The sequence below is a fragment of the Phalacrocorax carbo genome, chromosome 2 (genome assembly GCF_963921805.1).
Source record: "Phalacrocorax carbo chromosome 2, bPhaCar2.1, whole genome shotgun sequence".
In the NCBI taxonomy this organism is placed as follows: Eukaryota; Metazoa; Chordata; class Aves; order Suliformes; family Phalacrocoracidae; genus Phalacrocorax; species Phalacrocorax carbo.
Window position 1 is genome coordinate 10722564 of NC_087514.1, and position 18723 is coordinate 10741286.

Here is an 18723-nt window from a genome sequence, read left to right on the forward strand (position 1 = left end):
ATCCAAATTATGATAATTACTTTCCAGTTATCTGCATATCATTGCATGCACGTGTGTATCTCCTCGTCCACTGCAGTCTTTTTTGTTCAAATAATGCTGTGCAAGAATTCCTCTTAAATGTGTCTTGCCTCCATTTTCATCCTCTGACTATATCCCTTCCGTACAAACTGGTGAAATACTACATCACAGCGCAACAGTAAAACCCACAACAGCAGCCGTTAGCGCTTGTGGGTGCTTCACTCTTGGTTTTGACTATTTAGCTACTAAACAGATGAGCACACATTTTTTTAATTGTAAGTTTTGAAAAATAAATTGTTCAGAATTATTAGGTAAAGAAAGTCGGTGCTGTTATTATATAAGGACTTGAAAGGATATTTTTAGAGAAGTTAAACTTGCCCTGAGTGCTTCTAAAATCACACTGAACACTTGAGTGTTCTTTTGTGTGTGTGTTTTCTGTAAAGAAAACAAAATATTTCTTTTTCAACAAAAAAAAAAATGGTGAATGTGTATAAGCACATGGAGGGGTTACTGTTGACCGCAGCAGCTGATTATTATTCAGCCTTAAGCATAGAAGTCTCTTCTTAGTAAGTACTAATATTGTATACAAGGACTTGGGGGTGGGGTGGGTGATGTTTTATAGCTGCAAATTACGTCTCCTGGAATTGCTTCTATTTCTTAGGCACCAGTGCCCCAAACTGTGCTCTGGACAATACGCTTGGGGCTTGAACTCTGCTTTTTACCACCCTCCTAAGTGAAAGGAATAGAATATTAAAATACCATCTGTGGCACTAAGCAGAAGGAACCAGAACCAATTGCCTTCATTTTTCATGCGTTTTTACAAACTGAGTTGCATACACTTCTCTAAGTTTAGAGGAATTTACCTTTCTTTAGTCTCTTTATTGAATGAGACAATTTTTATCTGGCAGAAGTAGTTGCTTCCCTTCATCGCTGGGGGGTTGATTGGAAGTGTTCTTCGTTCATAAAGGTGCTCTGGAGTTGAAAGCTGGGAGTGGCCCCAAATACCCATTAATATTGAATTCCAATCCCTAGTGATAGCTGGGATTTTTGTTCAGATTATATGAATTTGTTTGAAAAAGAGAGAAAGCATTCTTTGAAGTAACTTCTTGCTGCAGCAAACCCTTGCTGTAAGAAGAAAAAACAACAACAACAACAAAAACCCCTTTGCTCTCATATAACTTCATTTCAGGTATTTCTGCTCATTTGTGATGAGTATGGGGTTTTTACGTTGTTAACTGCTTTGTCCCGCAGATCCATCTATAATTGTTATTCTCTGTACCTTGAGTTTAGTACAAATGCTCTTTGCTGTGTGTCTGTTCTGCTGTTGATCTGCAGGGAGGTTTCTTTTGCCAAAACATGGAGCTATTTCAAGTGGGTAGGTAATAGCAAAGAGAAGGCTCCCTAGGAAATTTCCTCTGTGAAGTTACTTTTGGCTCAAATTCCTCTAAACCTGCTGACTTTTCCTTCGTAGCCCTTCTGCTTCTCATCTTGCCTTTTTCTTGGTTTTTTGCATTCTTACTACCTGCCTACTTCTGTTCAAAGAAGGAACTAGTTTTTGAAGAAGTGTGGGTATGAAAATACAGGGATATAAAGTAGCAGGAGTGTTTTGCTGTGGATATTGCTTCCTTACTCTCTTTGGAAATAATTTAAAGCATTTTTACTGCTGTGAGAAACATATGTTTGGGCAGGAGTCCATGGCTGAGGCTTTTTCATATGAATTAGCGGTATGCAGCAAAGAGTGACCTAGAAAATACTTGGACTCAGAATGGTAGAGCTGTGACAGTATCTATTGTGAATTATCATCACAAAACAGTACCACCGTCTGAAATTAAGATTCTTTTAGTAAGAAATTGCTAACATACTGGATGAAAAATCATTCAAAAAGTAACTTCCAGTCCTATAAGCAGATCTGAAATCAAAGAATATTGTATTTTTGCACCAGATCCAAAACCAAAACTGTAAGGAATACTGGCATCTCAGTGCAGCGTTTTCCTCACCCCTTACCTCTCTTGTCACGTTCAGAGGAGATTAGATTTCATTTTCTGTTCATGGTGGTTTTTTTAATGGAGTATGTATTAAAGGAGGAGAGTGTTTGTGGACTGGAGCAATGTAAAGATCTTATTTAAACTTTCTTTACCAGAGGAAGCGTAGGTTACTTAAGCTGTGCACTACATGTTGACATCTCTTGGGAGTTCTGAATCTTAAGAAAAAGCAAACCTATACCTGTGTAGGTAACTTATTTTTTTTTAATATCCTTGTTGAAGCAGAGTTTTGGTGTTTGGTTTTTTTTTTATTTTATTTTATGTCCCTGATTGCAGGGAAAGCACTTTGGTAGTCTTCACCTTCTTGTAAAATAAAGCATAACTAAAAGGCAAAATTCATATCACATACATGTTTTTGTTGTTCCTTGTGTCCTTCATCTAAAACTTCATTCTATTTTTAGGGGAAAAACAAAGTTAGGCGAGTGAAGACCATATATGACTGTCAGGCAGATAATGATGATGAGCTTACGTTTGTTGAAGGAGAAGTAATTATTGTAACTGGTGAAGAGGACCAAGAGTGGTGGGTATGTATCTTTTCCTTTTCTAGTTCCACATAACTTCTTTATGACTCCTACAGGAAAGCCTCTTTTTCCAAATTTAGGGCGTTTGTAATTTTGGTTTGCGGGTGGCGTTTTTTTATTTTGTTGGGTTTTGGGGAGTTTTTTTTGCCTGAGCTAACATCCAGCCCTTAAACTCGTATTAGAGAAGACACCCTTTCTCTGGTAGGTTCTGTCTCTTCCTGGGAGTTTGCTAGAACCGTCCTGCCTAGGTTTGGCTTTATTGCTGGCTCGTAACAACGCGTATTTACCTATGTCACTCTTTGTAATGCGCACTAGCTTTTCATTAAATGAAGAGGTGGTGATTTCTACTCCATTTAGCATGCTTAACAGTCTTCATGAAAAATGAGATAAGTAATTAACTTCAGTTCACCAGAAATGTTAACTTACACTTACAGGGTTGCTGGAAGTCTGAAAAACTATTTGTAATTAGTGCTGTAAGCTGATGGTTTTCCTCCTTAAGTGAGGCGTAGTTAACATTTTCTTCACCTTCTTCACTCCCATGCCATTGGTTTGTATCATGGCCCCCCTACTCCAGACTGCATGTTGTTCTTTGGCTCTTGAGTGCTAACATCAGGTTTTTTTCAACCCCACTTGGAGGCTCCAACCCTCCCTTGACACTCCTTGCCTCTAAAACCCTGCTGCACCATACTTCACTACCTAAGAATTATTACTGGGGAAAATGAGACAGATTTCATTTTGATTAAAACAAATTCTTATCACAGTGCTGCCTATGATTTCCTAATCTAAGTGCAGCACAGCCTTTGCTGTTTCAGTTCCAGCTACATGGTTTCCTCTCAGTCATCATGTAAGCGTGGAAGATTTTCAGCTGAAAAGATGGTGTCACAAGAGCAATGCCCAGTGAAAAGCTGGTGCACTGACTGTATCGTCCAGTCCCTGATTACAGTCGCATTAGTTGCTGAATCTGTTTTAAGATCCCTGGGTACGTGCCTGACAAGTTCCATGAAGTGCTCCAGACTGAGTGTTTCTGAGAAGGGAAATGAGGGCTGACTCATATGCCTCAAAAATTTGGCTCCACGAGAGGAAATGGCCAGCCCTGCATGTTTCCCCTTCCCATTTTGTTAGCTTGTGGAAGAGGAAGGAGGTACACTACTATTCCGACAGTAGTGAGCAGCACCGTAGCAGGATGGGAAGCGGGTTATATGGTCAGTCAGGACGGCTATCAGTTGGACAGTTGTATATAATTATACAATTTAAACATATAGAAGGTGCCATTATTTTTTTTAGAAGTTGCTTGGCTATTTGTTTATAAATTATTATTATGCAAAACGTGTAGGAAGTTGTACATGAAGGATACTTAATCACACAATACTGTGATTTGTTATAAACATGAGCATGCACATAAATCATTGGAATCATACTAAGTCAACGAGAAAAGAGCTGGGCCTTTATCACTCTAAGTGGAGCGTGCAGATTATCGTAAGTAACTTCACAATGGTAGCAGACGCTTCCCTTAAGTGAGATGTTTAGGATTTATTCAGTTAAGTAAGATAAATGATTTTCAGAGGTGTATATCTTGTTACCGAAGGTTTGTCTATCAGACAAAAGAAAATCAGGCTTCCGTTTTGGTGAGATTCTTGAAAATCAGTGGTGTATGTAGGTTTCAAAATAAAATTGTAGTTTTGTTCTCTTTAGATGCAGTTGGCTTAATTTGTCTTATTTATAATACGCTTGTTTGGTTTTATTTTGTTCCTTGAGACAAATTCAAACATTAACTAAGGTCTGCCCAAGAACTTGTGAAGGCTCTGTAGGGCCCATGCAGTTCTGCGGCTTTTGAATGAAGTAAATGCAGTCTACGAACACTATGTGTACACAAACATATATATCTGTACGTTTTTCTCCTGTGTTGCAGATTGGCCACATCGAAGGACAGCCAGAGAGGAAAGGGGTCTTTCCAGTGTCCTTTGTGCACATTCTGTCAGACTAGTAAAAACAAACAAACAAAAAATCCTAAACTTGAGCATTGCACATTCTTCATGCAAGACGGGCTTTTTAGCAAAAGCGAACGCTGCTGCCTCCCTGTAATCCTGTGCACAATTGTATATATAGCTGCTGTTACAGATTAAGAATTCATTTAAGTTTCACCTCATGAGGTTGAATTATATGTATTGTAAATATACTGTGTTATTCTGCCTTTGCCAGTATTATGGTAGCCTTGGAACCTGGCACGCCTTATTGGGTTCGTTGAAGCCATCCTCGGCATCTAGCACTTACATCTCTGTCTATGCTGTTCAAAGTACGTATGAACTGCCAGCTTTCCAAACATAGGTGGTCTCCGTCAACCATGTAACTGTACAGAAATGACTGTTCCTAATAACTCGGTATTCTCAATATACAATTAGCAGAAAGTTAGAATGAGTGAATGGTTTTGGACAATTAAAAATCAGTCTGCAGTTTATAAGTGTATGCAGTTTACAGCTATGAAACCCACTTCGGTATTTATTTAATATAGTGCTCAGTTAAGTGTAATTATGAAGACAAATATTCACTGACTTTACAGATAACAGTAATGTTTTATGGTGTGCATACAGCATTTCATGTTTATACTACGTGGACCTATGCCAAACTGTGATTGCAGTTCCCCTGTGATATTACCTCACTATAAAAAGTTACAAATTTCTTTCATTCAAAAACTTATTTTAATGAAAATTAGTCATATTGTTCTTTAGTAGATATATGTGAGATTTGCTGGTTTCTTTCACTGAATTCTTAGTAACCAAGGACTTCTAGAAAATGTTAACTGTTGACATTATGCATGCATTTAGACGCTTACTTGAAACCTGCCTTTGTACAAAAGTAGTACTGTAGTCATATAGCTACATTTGAAGAAAAGAACATTTTAACTTAATTGCTATTCAGATTAACGTGAGCTTGCAACAGTATTTGTTTATAGCTAAATTGGCTCTTTGAAAAATGATTTTGTGGTTTTTTTTCTCTGTCTTCAACCTTGCTAAAAGTTAGTTACCTAAAATAAAATTTCTTAAGTGGTGACATAAGGATAAATTTAAATTATTTTTAATTGCTCTAAAAAGTGGAAGGTAAGATGTCCTGTCATTCTTTTGATCAAGCTGTTAATGATAAAGCTCAGATCACAAGTATCAGGCTGGTTTTAGTAGAGTTCGCTAAACTGTAACTGTAATAGTCCTAATTCAAAGCGCCAAGTAACAGACATACTGTTATAAAGCTAATTTCCGAGAAAATCTTTGGAAGGCTGCATTTGACCTGAGGTTTCTTGAAAGTTGGTATAAAGTTGCATTGCCAGAAAACACTTAAATGTATTACTGAAAACTTTGATTTCCGATGTCATTTTCAACATCATTTTTTAACCTTGAAACATAAAGCAGTTGTGTTTTTCCCATAGTTTGTCCGTAGCAGGTTCCATGACTTTCATATGTAGTTTTGTATTACTGGCTTTAAGGTTATTTTGGCTTCAGTACCTAGTACTGCTATTTCAAAGCAGACTGTCTTGGCTGCATGGAAAGATTTTCATTTCATAAAAACACATCTCAGACTTTCTGAGGGCTTTCATTTTAAATTCAGTTTTACAAGACTGTAGTCAGTGAATATTTAATTCTGCTTGTGGTTAATATAGAAACAAATACCAGTCTAAACCCCACATGGGAAAAAAGCAAAACATTTATCAACTATTAATGGTTTTATCATTAATAACAAAAGTTTATTGAAAAAGAAATTACGCAATGAGTTGAGCGAGCCTGCTGGCATCTCATCTTCAGTATTACCAGCTCCAGTATTTCAGACTTTATTCTGGTTTTTATGGAAAGGAAGTCAGGATTAGCGTTTATCTAGCATTCCATTTTATCCATTACTACAATGTTTTAAGTTGCATTAAAGGAACAAAACCTATTCACTTTTGTGGTCAATTGTATTTTTAAGTGATCTTGAAATAAACTGATAAAAGCAAATCCTATAAAAAAAAAAAAACACCTAGGCATGTAAAATTATGTAGAGTCAAATGTCTATTCTTTTCTACGCTCTTTAAAATAGTATACATATGCATTTTATAAAATTAAATTAGTTCCATCGGGAACAATAGTTCTGTTTATTCTGGCTTATTGTGGGTCATAAGAAACCTGAAAATGTATGATATTGATTGAGTTTAAGTACAGTATTATATTTGAACTCAATGAGCCACTGTCTGCAATTTTGTACATGACATAGTATTTGGAAAGTCTAAATCTTTATGGAAAATTAGCTGATAAGGGGTTGGGGGGAGGGGCAGGGGAAGGTGCCCCCAGAGGGGGAAGTATGCTCTGCAGATGATGTCTTATTTACTGTTGAACAACAGTTGCTATTTATTTTTTTATTGCATAGTACATCAACGTGTACAGAAATCAGATCTGGTCATGCCACTAGTTAAAATCTTGACTTCTCATTGAATGTTAAGGTGAAACATCAGTACACATGTCTATTCACATGTATTTAATGTGACAGTTTTTGAGTACTGTATGTGTTAATTTCTACTTTTTTAATATTTAAAATTGCTTTTAAATAAATGTATTCAGTTGATCCCAGATATCTGAACGAGGCCCTTTTGTCAACTGGAATATCTTCTAGGGAGAAAGTCTGGAGTCCAAAAAGGTAGAACTAAAACACTTGAAATGTCTTCTCTTGAATATGAAGCACCCCTTATAATGCAATTAAATGTGTATCTCTTTAACAGCTGTTAAGTATGGATGCAACTGCCTTTATCTGGAAAACTTTACTTACTAAAGCTAGCATCAGACCACTTCTTTTGTCCATGAGTTTCGCTTGGTTTCCCTCTGGCTTCAGTAGGCTCTACGGAAAGCCAGCCCGCCGTGTCTTGTTTCCACAGCTGGCCCTTTGGGTTGAAAAGAACCACTAGCTTTGGTCTTTTAAATTTACATCAGTTAACACATGGGGCGAGGAGCGTGTGGAGTACGGATGTGGGGCCGGGGAAGCAGTCTGGTTAAATATTCTGCTCTTGCTCAGTTTCTACCTTGTCACAGTATTTCAGGTAACAGCATTCAGAGATCCCTTGATTCCAGTACCCTCAGTTCTCTGTCCTACGTGTATTACTTGTGCTTCAGTGACATGTATTGATTTCCTTTGCAAGCCACAGCTGAGGTGGATATCTTGTACACTGTTTGGAGCAGAAGAAACCAAGACGAACACATGCCCAGAGAACTCCACTGTTGTGCAGAGTTTCAGTCTGCTTACCCTTTTCCTGTCAAACTTAAAGCTCATTGTTGAACTGAGACCGATTGCTATTCAAGATCAGTGAAAGTGGTGCAAATCTTAAATACCAACCAGTGAAACTCGGAAGTTGCTCCCCCCACACCCACCAAAACCCCAAACACTCCAACCCTATAAATACAGTTTGTTTTCAGATTCTGCCCCATTCCCCAGACTCTGTAGTTCTGTGTGACAGCTCACTTGAGCATCAACAAAAAACTTTACTTTCCCACACTCTACCCTGTTATGAATGTATAGTTTCATGCCATTCACACCCTAGTAACTCTCTATACCAATAAACCAGAATATGACAGAGGAGCAAACATCCCGAAGTAAATCAAGTTCAGCTTCAGGCCTTAAATTCTTACAGACAACTTATCAACTTAGTCTTGAGTTTAAGGCTGTTGGGGTGCTTTTATGAGATACTTTAACCCTTCTAAAACCCAGCTGGAGGCTTTCCAGATGGATACAGCATGCACACAGGACTGGAAGATGTTTTCATCTATATAGCTGCAAGCCAAAGATTTTCTTATCTAATACAAAGCAACTATTTCAAGTTGTCTTAATGATACTTTTAGGGCTATACATAACTTGATTTACAGCTCAGTCACCTGCTGAGAGAGTGCTCAGGTTTCTTCTTGAGATAAGCTAAGTGCTGTTTGTCAACCTGTGCCTCCCACCCCCTGCCACCCATGCACAAAACCTGTGAGTCTTGACTAGTTCTCATCAGCTGCTGTTCGAGTAACACTAAAAACGATAGTGTGTCGCGGTACAGGCTTTGCCTTGTTCCTCTGTAAATTACAGAACAGATCCTCCTGCCTGCAGCGAGGCGGATGTCTGCTCTGGTCTCTTTTTGTAATGGTGGGGGCAGGGGACAAACAATTTGTGACAGCTGTCACATCTGCTAACCATGTCAGAGCAGAGGAGAAGCTGATCGGTCGTTTGCTGTGCCACCTGAATAATTTCAAAGGAGCTTTAATCTTACCTGGAACTTTAAATCCAGTGTCAGTGCTACTCTGCAGTTCCCACCAGTTTGGTCTTGGTCCTTGTAGTCTCTGGTCAGAAACATCTCCTCCCCTTGCGCTTGTTGCTTTTCGCTGAAAGGCGGTGTGCGTTTAGGTCCATTCCCCCTTGGGATTTTTGGCCCAAGGGTTGAAGATGTTTCTTGTACCTCAGTTACCACCAGAAATTTAGAAATTTGATTTTTTTCTCTCACAGCCACATTGTGTAGATGAATTGCCCCTGAACACTCAAAACAGACATGGCTGTGTTAGAGGTGATTTAATTGTATTTACCTCAGTTCAAGGCAATAGCATTATGCTTGGTTTTTGGTAACTAATTTATTTCCCCAGTCTCTTCCCCAGGGAATACTACAGGAAGAACTTACTACAGCTGCCTGTAAACTTACAGGAGCAAAGAGTAGCATGCAGCTTAACGCTGAAGCTGCTCTCAAACCCAGTTCAGTAACATTTTTCATCTCTCCCTGCTCCCACATCCCTGCTGCAGTAGTAAGTGTCAACACGTCTCTGAGCTGGAGTTCTTACTGTTTAAATAAAAATCAAAAACTAACTTACTGGAAAGGATTGAAACGTGCTCCTGAACTTCAGCCTGAAGAAAGACGAGTCGCCTCCTGAGCCAAATGTGCAGAGAAGAGGTCAGTAGCTGTTGGTTAAGTAAGGGTTTTGCAGTGGTTTTCTGTTGGAGCCTGCAGACTTCCGTAGTGACCTGGTGACACCAGTAGCCGCACGCTGCTTCAAAGACACCTCAAAGACAAAAGCAGACATTTTTTCAAATTAGTAAAGATAATGCTGCCTGTAATCACCTATGCACAGTGCAAGCCATCCCACCGTGGCTCTGGACCTACATATCCATGTGTCCTAGCTTTCCCTCTGTTCACTGCAGGCTCTGAATTCAGAGCTGTAGCTCTCGTAACTCTCGGCAGTATAGCAGGAGCCCCAGGCAGCTGAGCAGTGAGTGAGCTGCAGCCAGCCACGTGCTCTCATTTCAATGAGACATTTTATTCTGTGGAAACCCATCCAGGACTGGAAAAAAGCCTCATGGAGCAACTCCAGGACCACTGGAGTAGTTCTGACCTCTGGATAGAAGCGTGGGGATGAAGGGCAGATTGGTGATCCCGGATCTTCCTCAGTTTCTGTCTTTCCTACAGGAACAGGGCCAACCTCTGCAGAAAGAGACAGGAGAACAAATGCTAAACCTGCCTCTGTAGGCTGCACAGAGCTGCTGGCCCTACTTACAGGGAAAGTTTAGTGGCTTGGACTGCTGGAGAGCAAGAATCATCGAGCTTCATGTGCAGGGAACTTACACTGCGCGATGCTGGAAGATGGGGACTTCTAAGTCTTCTGCAGAGTAAAAGAACAAATCTGAGCTCTACATGTGCTGCAAGGTGGAGGCGTGAGGAGGCGATGGGGGCAACACAAGTCACAACCTGGAAACCCCTTTGAAAGAGTATGAATGACTCCACCATTGATGTGAAGACCAACTGCAAGGAGTGCCGTCCTGTGAGCACTGCCTATACATGGGCCATATACTCACCTCAAAGCTCAAGGTAATGCAGAGATTCAAGTGCTATGAAGAAATGAAGAGCCCTTGTCCAGGAGAAGCAGCAAGATCTTATCAAATTCCAATGGGGGAGGGAGGGCAGCGGGCAGTCAGACCACCTGAGCAGCTCTATTCAAGTACCTGCTGTAGTAGCCGGGCGCCATGAAGCAGGAGAAGGCACCAGATGCGCAGGCAGGGTTCGTGCCCAAGATCCAGGGAGCGGGAGCATTTGGCTGTAAGCAAGAAGCCAGACTGCCCTGCCAGACCTGTCCTTGGCAGCAGCCCCACACAGGGCCCAGGTCCATCTTAGACGTGGTTTTGCACCCCCACTACCTCCTTGAAGCAGGTTTGGAAGGGTCGCCTTGCTTAGGTATGGATTTTGCTCAGGATCCACCTTTAACTCAGCACCTGTGTTCCTGCCAGGTCTGTCTGAGTGAGATGCTGCTGCGACCAGCAAAAAAGCTCCTGTTCCTCACTCCCTGCTGGGATGCAGGGAATCATAGAATCACAGGACTATTAAGGTTGGAAAAGACCTCTAGGATCGTTAAATCCAACTGTCAGCCCAACACCACCACCATGCGTCTTAAACCATGGCCTGGAGTGCCATGTCTATACAGTTTTTGAACACCACTAGGGTTGGTGACTCCACCACCTCTCCGGGCAGCCTGTTCCAATTCCTGACCACTCTTTCAGTGAAGAAATTTTTCCTCGTATCCAGTCTAAACCTCTCCTGATGCAGCTTGAGGCCATTTCCTCTCATCCTATCACAGGTGACTTGGCAGAAGAGACCAACACCCACCTCACCACATCCTCTTTTCAGGTAGTCATAGAGAGCGATAAGGTCTCCCCTCAGCCTCCTCTTCTCCAGGATAAACCACCCCAGCTCCCTCAGCCGCTCCTCATAAGACTTACCCTCCAGACCCTTCACCAGCTTTGTTGCCCTTCTCTGGACACACTCCAGCACCTCAGTGTCCCTCTTGTCCTGAGGGGCCCAAAACTGAACCCAGTATTCGAGGTGTGGCCTTTCTAGAGGAAACGGGAAAGTTTAGATGAAGCAAAAAATATTACATTTGGTGATGGGAAAAACCCTCTATACTTCAAAACCCTTGAAAGCAGGATTTTGCTCCTCTCACTTGCCCATGGCAGTGTTCTGCCTAAGTGTTTTTCATGCAAAATGCAGCCCATGGTAGTGTTTATTTTGACCAGGGTCTGCTTGGGGTTGTCACCTCCCTCTCTGTACAGCAAGTGCCTCGTCAGCACATGATCCATAGCTTCAGCTGCTTGTCTGGTGGAGTATAAAAGAAGGCGCCGAGTGTAGTACCTCTGCACGGGGGTCCTGTTACCTGTGTGACTCGCTGCTGCCCGCGTCTCCAGCTGCTCTGGGCCAACAACAGGACTTGGGCCATCGCGGTGAGACCTGTGCCATGGCGTGGGGCCTCTGGGGCTGCAGAGCGAGCTGGGGCATCGCAGCCCCCCACCAGCGAGCGGCAGTACAGCCGGGCAGCAAAATGCCATTTAGAGAAATTACTTTAGGACATGTTACCCCTGTCTAATCCCTGTCCCTTCCTGAAAGGGATTGACAGTGCAGGAGAGCAACAGCACCTGTTGCTGGAGGGAGAGCTTCCTGGTGGGCAGATGGGGATGAGGATCCTGTGTCCTGGGGGACCCTCGCTTCTGTGACCGAGATGTCAATCGTCAGCAAGAGATGGAGGAGAAACTGAGCAAAGTGCCTCAGGGGTGTCACAACTACTCTGGTGCCTCAGTCTAGCTGCAGAGATTGAAGGAGCTGTTTGGGTTTCAAGGGAAAATTCAGCTTCAGTGAGTTTTTTCTTCAGTTTGGGAGAATCAGTGTTAAAGGTAGCATCTCATGGCAGGGGTTTGGCTGCCAGGCTGGATAACCAGGCTCTGATTGTAGCAGGGACAGACACCCGCATTTAGAGCTGCCAACAGCCCCATCTGTCCCCAGGACTGTCACCTGCGGTGCCCTTCCCCAGGTGTCAGCCTGCGGCCCTGGCCTCCGTTCAGGCCCCGGCCGTGCTCCAGCAGAGTTTGCAGCCCGAAGGCCGTTGTAGATGGTTGCTTTCAGTGCGGACGCATTTAAAGGCTGCGGGGTGCCCCGGCACGTCGCGGGTACCTTCCCGTTGCCCTGGGCAGCCTGCCGGCCCGAGGCTGCCCTGGTGCCGGAGGAAGGGTCCCTTCCCACCGGGGCACGGCTGGCTCCTCGCGGGGGGTCCCCCCTCACCCCCTGGGACGCGGCCCCGGCCGGGGGCTGAGGCGGGGGGCTCTGACTTTGCCCCCCCCCCCCCCGGGGACACCCACCTGGCGGGGCGAAGCTCCCGAGGGGGGGGTGCGGGCTGGGCGCGACGGAGGTGCCAGGGCCGCCTCTCCCTCCTCCCGCGCCGCTTCCTTTTATAGCGATGCGGCACCGCGCCCGCCGCCGGCAGCCAACCTGCGGCCGCGACGCTGCCGCCGCCGCCCGGCAACCCGGAAGGCCAGGCTGCGCCCCGCGGGCCGCCCCGCCGCACAGGTAGGCTGCCCGCGACCCCCGCCGCCGCCGCAGCGGGGAGGGGAGCGGAGGCGAGGGAGCGGGCGGCTGCCGGGCGCCCCCCTGCCTCGGCGGCTGCGGGGAGCCGGGGCGGGGCAGAGGAGGGGAGCGGGGAGCCGGGGGTGGGCGCCCGAGGGAGGCGGGGAGCGCCTGAGGGGAGCGGAGGATCGTCTGAGGGGAGCCGAGGGGCGGGCACCTGCGGGGAGCGGGGCATCGCCTGTGGGGAGCTGAGGGGAGCGGGGCATCGCCTGTGGGGAGCTGAGGGGAGCGGGGCATCGCCTGTGGGGAGCTGAGGGGAGCGGGGCATCGCCTGTGGGGAGCTGAGGGACGGGCACCTGCGGGGAGCGGGGCATCGCCTGAGGGGAGCCGAGGGACGGGCACCTGCGGGGAGAGAGGCATCGCCTGAGGGGAGCCGGGAGGAGCCTGAGGGCGGTGGGGGCGCGGAGGGGAGCCGGGGAGGACTCGAGGCGGGCCGGGGTGAGGCTCGCCCGCGCCCCGCTGCCCCCCTCTCGCCAAGGCCAGGACGGCGCAGCCCCGCGGGGCGGGCGGAGGGTGCTCGCCGCCGCCCGGGGCAGCCCGGCCCCTGCCCGAGCAGGGCCGCCGGCGGCAGCGCGGGCGGGCGGGGGAGCGCTGTGCCGGCCCGAAGGCCGGAGCCGCCGCCTGAGTTTCCCTCAGTCCGCGGGGGCCTCGGTCGTGTCCGTGAGGGGCACGACAGGCTGGGGACGGAGATCCTCTGTGCCCTGGGACAGGGCACGGAGCGGTCTCACAGCCCGCGCACCAACCAGCACGGGCTGGTGGAAGGCGAGCGGCCGTAAGCCGGGGCGGCCGGCTTCAGGAGGAAGCCACGGTTTGGTGCTGCGTCCTGTGCGCGATGGGTGCTGCTCATGCCCCTCCCGGGCTGGGAGCAGTGGCGGCAACGTCAGCTGGCTGCTTCTTGCACTGAGCTGGGTGCATTGCATTTGACTGTCCCCTGATGCTTGGGCAGGTGCTAGGCTGGAGACTTCAGTCGTCACCGTTCATGCAAATCTTGCACCTGCTACTGACTAAACATCTAAAAGTTCAGTCCAGCAGCCAGAAATGTGCTGGACTGGCTGGTGAGGAGGCAAGCACTTCTGCTTTGGGGGATCTGGTACTTCCTCGTCTGGGCGGGGATGGTAGTGTGGTTCTGATCATGACTGTGTGAAAACTACCCCTCTCTTAAGCAAGCTGTAGTGTTTCAAAAGGATTAGTGGTGAAATGGCGAGGAAATAGCACAGAGCAACCCCTAAACCGTGAAGATTAACTGGCTGTATGGTTTAGACTGATGTTACCCTTTTGCCATTTAAAAATGAACTCTAATAATCATTCTTTAATGTACATGACAGAGAAAGCCATGAGGCATATACTGTTTATTCAGTGTTTTATTAGGTGTGCAATTAAAACAGTAGAGGGGCCCTCTTCTTCATCAAACAAGCAAACCCCACATCTGCACCCTGAACTGAGAAGCGTTTAAAAGAGATGTGGGAATTCACCAGAAGTGCAACATTGTCTTTATTTCAGTGTTCAACTGCAACCGAGCCCAGTGGCGGGCTGCCACCTGCTTAACATCGAGGTCTCCAGTGCTGCCGCTGTGGGGAGGGGGGGAGCATTTGGGGTGCCCACATGGGCTCCGAGGACCCTCCTTGGTGCACACAGGCACCCTGGGTCACTTTGGTGCTCGACCCTGCATGGACGAGCTGCTTGGCATCGCCTTGCCTTAGTGAGAGGCAGCACTTTCGTGCGTGGCTCGTGCTGCCTTCCCCGCTCGGCAGGGACCGGGAGCCCGTGCCTGTCCGGGCAGCAGGGTGCTATCACGCCGCTGTTGCAGGCAGCAGTTCCTGCTGCTCTGCTCTCGCTCTCTTTGAGCGAGCGGTCTGGTCAGACCGAGAGGCCTTGTTAGTGCATTTTCCGACAGTTGTCACCGCTTGTTTTCCCAGGGCGCAGCAGAGGTCGGTGGTGCGGTTTCCTCTGTGGCTCAGCAGGAGAAGCACCCCCGGCATGATGGAGTTTCTAAGGGGCAGTGCTCTGCACGGAGACTAGGAAGCGCTCAGGATCCAACAGGGACAGCCATACAAACAGGACTTTTAAAAACATTTCCAATAGAGTCTAAAGCATCCGTTTCTCTAACCGAGATCGATAGTTCAGGCTGCTCAGCAAGGAGCATGTGCGATGGATTTTCAATAATCTGCATGGCACAGCTCATGCTTGAAGAGAAAATAATTAGGCTTCATTCTATGCCTCTAAATGTGAGTGTGCCCTGTAAGAGCGGTGGAAGAAGCTGATGCACTGAGGGTAGCTAAAAGCTTAATGCCTCCTGTAGAGCATGGGAGGGCATGGCCACTCTTAACTGCTATTTATTTTTACTCAAAGGTATCAGAGGATAAATGGCAGTTCACAAGAATAAAGACTGGTGTTTGACTGAGATACTTCCTGTGCTTGTTGGAGAAGAACAAGGCCAAGAGTATTTTGAAAGTAAAAGCTTACTTCCTGTGAAAAACTTTTGCTCAAGCGAAGGGGAGATCGTTTTAGAGCTGGAGTCACAGCTGCGGTGATTCAGGACAGCAGTGCTGGCACACGGATGGGACTGGCTGGGTTGGTCTGAGGCAAGTGGAGGGCACCGAGCACTGGCCTGTCCAAACCTGCTTGTGGGGAACAGGGCACAGCTCATGTGCTCCTTGTGCTTCACTGGGAGCAGGAAGAAAGGTTGCGTCCTCTGCTGGCAAACAGCCTCGAGAGCTTGAGTAGAGACTGCAGGTGGTTTGCCTGCAGGTACGAACTGGCCTGCTCTGGTTGACTGAATACATGCTCCAGAGGCTCGGCAGATAAGCAAGCTCAGAGCCATGGTAAGCACTAAAGGAAAAGCTAAACCAGACAACTAGGAAATCAGGTCTTGGACAGAGCTAACTGAGAGCCAGCATGGGTGGCTTGGCCACCCAGGCAAAGTAAGTGCATGAGTATCATCCCATCAAAGGTCACTCCTGCAGTGCTCTCTCGACCCTGACTTAGAAAGGCTAGTCTCTGAGGCTAGCTCTGTCCAAGACCTATCTCCCTCATCATCTGGTTTAAGTTCCCCTTCAGTGCTTACCACGGCTGTGAGCTTGCTTATCTGCTGAATCACTGCCCTCGTGCAGACCTGCACGGTTCCACCAGGAGCTGAATCAGGCTTGCTGGCTCCCAGGCGCTGGCTTTCCCCTGCAGCAGCGCAGCTCTGGGGGAGGAGGCGGCCGGGGGCGCTGGGGGCAGAGCACGGCGCTGGCAGTCTGCTGGAATACAGCTGCTGCAGAAGGGATTTCAAACCTGCATCAGGCTGTATCTCGCAGTGTGTAGAGAGCACTTTGCACAGGGTCTGCAGTTCCTCAGCTGTTGGAAACCTTTGTTCTGCACTGCTCTGTGTGGCATAGCTTGGATTTTCTTTTGGTTGCCTGAGTTCTATTACTGTCCTCGCTGGGTATATTTTAAAACTCTTCCCCCCAGTGGGTTTTTATTTTTTTGTTGGTTTTTTAGTACTGCACGCATGAATTTATTCCCTTATGATCTTTCTACACCAGAGATGCTCAAACTGATTGTACGTGTGACCTTGTGGTATTGCGTGGGATAAGTCTGATAGGTAGCTTTGGTTTCCATTCCAGCACTTTTTCACGTGGTGCAAGCTGCTTTTCTATCATCAAAAATGCAAATTTTTTTAAATGCTGGGTTTGATATCTGCTTTGCAGAAATGCTGAGAGATCTACTCCAGGGGTTCTAGTGGACAAACTCTATTTCTTAAAAGCTTGCTGGATAGAAAGGGGAAAATACCAAATTTTCTGACTACAGCAGAAAACTAGGAATTTTATCTAAGTCTCACTGAGACAGTCTTTGTCTCAAACAGAATTAGGGACACCACCCCCACCACCCCCAACCCTGCATCTGCCTTGCTCCCAATCTTGAGGTCAAACCTCCTGGCCACAACCCTCTCTATTTAAGAATAAAATACAGACACTAGTTGTAATCTGTGCTATGAAAATCTAATCTGTGACCTAATTTGTTGTGATACCATGAAGAACCTGTCAGTACCAATCACCGTAACCCGTGGCATGGAGGCACTGCCTGCTTTCCAAGAGCGCTCGCGCGTAGTAGCCTCAGAGGGAGCGGTGTCAGGCCGAGCGTGTACGTTTGGGCAAATTTGGGGAATAACATACAGATGACTTACATCACTTTTGTTACTCTTTCAAAATGAAAGTGGCAGGGGCAGTCTTACTATGTGTGGAAGTGAACCTTTTCTGCAGGTGATCCCTGCAGGACCGGCTGGTTTGAAATTTGTGAGAAGGAAAATGAGATGCAACCAAAACTGGACAATTTTCTGTGCGTGTTGTAATAGACGCTTACCTGTTAATTGCTCATTCGCCCTGTCTGCGGGAGCGATGTGGACACAACCAACTCACTGGGTGCGTGGTTAGAGGAGTGACTTGTCGAGTAACTTGGCAGCAGTGTGAGCTGAGGTTTCATGGGCTGATCCTCAGAGGGTGAAATTGCCTGGCTTCTGGTACAGACCCTTTGAGTCACGTTTGTTGTCCTTTAAGGAAAAAAACCCAAGGTCTTCTGTGGTGTGTTACTTAAACTATAGTACTTCCAATCTTGCTCTGCAAGGCTAGAGAAGGAAGGAAGGTTTTACAGGTCAGGAATGCACAAATAATAGGCTGAAAAAATAGGAGTTACATTCCTAGGTCCCTGCACTGCGGCATCTGACAGGGAGAAATCTTAACTGAGGAACTACTGCTCTATCAGAAACGGACAGCAGAGCTGGGTTTCCGGTTTGATTGTTCTAGAAACAACAGTTCCTTTTTTTAAAAAATATTATCTATAATGTGCTTTACTTGAAAGTACTAAATTAAAATGTGCTGGGGCACACAGTCTGTTGGTAACTGCTAGGAGCTGTGTCCGTGCTTAGTGAGACACCATCAGTCTGTCTGGACTTGGAGAGCCTCTGGGTTACTCGCTGGGTTTTTGGGATGTACGTCCAAAATGAGGCCGTAATCTAAGGTCTTGCTCCTTCCCTGCTCACCCTCACAGGAGCTACCTGTGCTGCCATTAGGGTCGTAGCTCTTACACTCTTTATTTAGAGCCTCCTCTTTGTTTTCAGTACTTGTACACCTCTTGTTCCCTAGTGTACATTAGTCATGTGTTTGCATAGAATTCATGCATTTACGTAGTATTTTGTAAACTCGGTGTCCTTTTACCCCTGCTGGGCACTCAGTGCTCAAGTTTCAATGTGTTATTTGTTGATTTTTGTTCACTCCAGGCTTTTCCCTCCACCCACTCACTTCCTCTAACAAACGTTTCCTCACTTCACTGCTTTTTCACACACATTTGGTGCGCAGGGTTGCCGCCCATTGCAGGCAGGCTCAGCGCTTCGTCTGCCGTTCACCTCTGCATGAGATGGGCGACAGATCGGGGTGCGTGAGCAGAGGCAGGGAGAAGGTGCTACCATGTGTTGGGGGAGAGGTGCAGTGGCAGGGAGGGGGCATCTGAGTGCAGGTGTGTTTTGGGGCAAGAGGAGCAAAGGCTTTTAAACAGGGTGCGTGTACAGGTGGAGGGAGTAAAGGTGGAAGAGGAAGGATGGTTATACGTGTGTTCAGGGATGGAGCGCAGCGAGATGCCTGTGCATACACAGCTGGGAGACGGCAGGGCACATAGGGGTGGCACATGCACAAGGTTTGAGGAAGGTGCGTGTTCCAGACCAGAAGGCAACCAGGCCAGAGGCTGGCTGCCC

The 18723-nt window shown here is 46.5% G+C and overlaps 2 protein-coding genes and 1 long non-coding RNA gene across 8 annotated transcripts in view; 2 read left to right on the plus strand and 1 right to left on the minus strand.

Moving 5' to 3' along the window:
* The window catches only part of ASAP1 (ArfGAP with SH3 domain, ankyrin repeat and PH domain 1), a 161157-nt gene extending 153841 nt beyond the window's left edge, over positions 1 to 7316 (plus strand). For all 6 annotated transcript variants that reach the window (XM_064442082.1, XM_064442087.1, XM_064442085.1 and 3 more), the window contains 2 exons: positions 2462 to 2584; positions 4491 to 7316. In XM_064442082.1, coding sequence (XP_064298152.1) covers positions 2462 to 2584; positions 4491 to 4565 — 198 coding nt within the window. In that variant the 3' untranslated portion in view covers positions 4566 to 7316. The remainder of the gene's footprint in view (positions 1 to 2461; positions 2585 to 4490) is intronic.
* Positions 7317 to 7389: 73 nt separating this feature from the next.
* LOC135311847 (uncharacterized) lies at positions 7390 to 12895 on the minus strand. Its single transcript, XR_010371376.1, has 5 exons — positions 12731 to 12895; positions 9946 to 10034; positions 9427 to 9615; positions 8838 to 8949; positions 7390 to 7478 (listed from the first exon to the last, which is right to left on the minus strand). It is a non-coding gene; the product is annotated as an uncharacterized LOC135311847 (long non-coding RNA).
* The window catches only part of CYRIB (CYFIP related Rac1 interactor B), a 100611-nt gene continuing 94730 nt past the window's right edge, over positions 12843 to 18723 (plus strand). The window contains exon 1 of the mRNA XM_064442090.1: positions 12843 to 12938. The gene's annotated coding sequence lies outside the window, so the exon portion shown is untranslated. The remainder of the gene's footprint in view (positions 12939 to 18723) is intronic.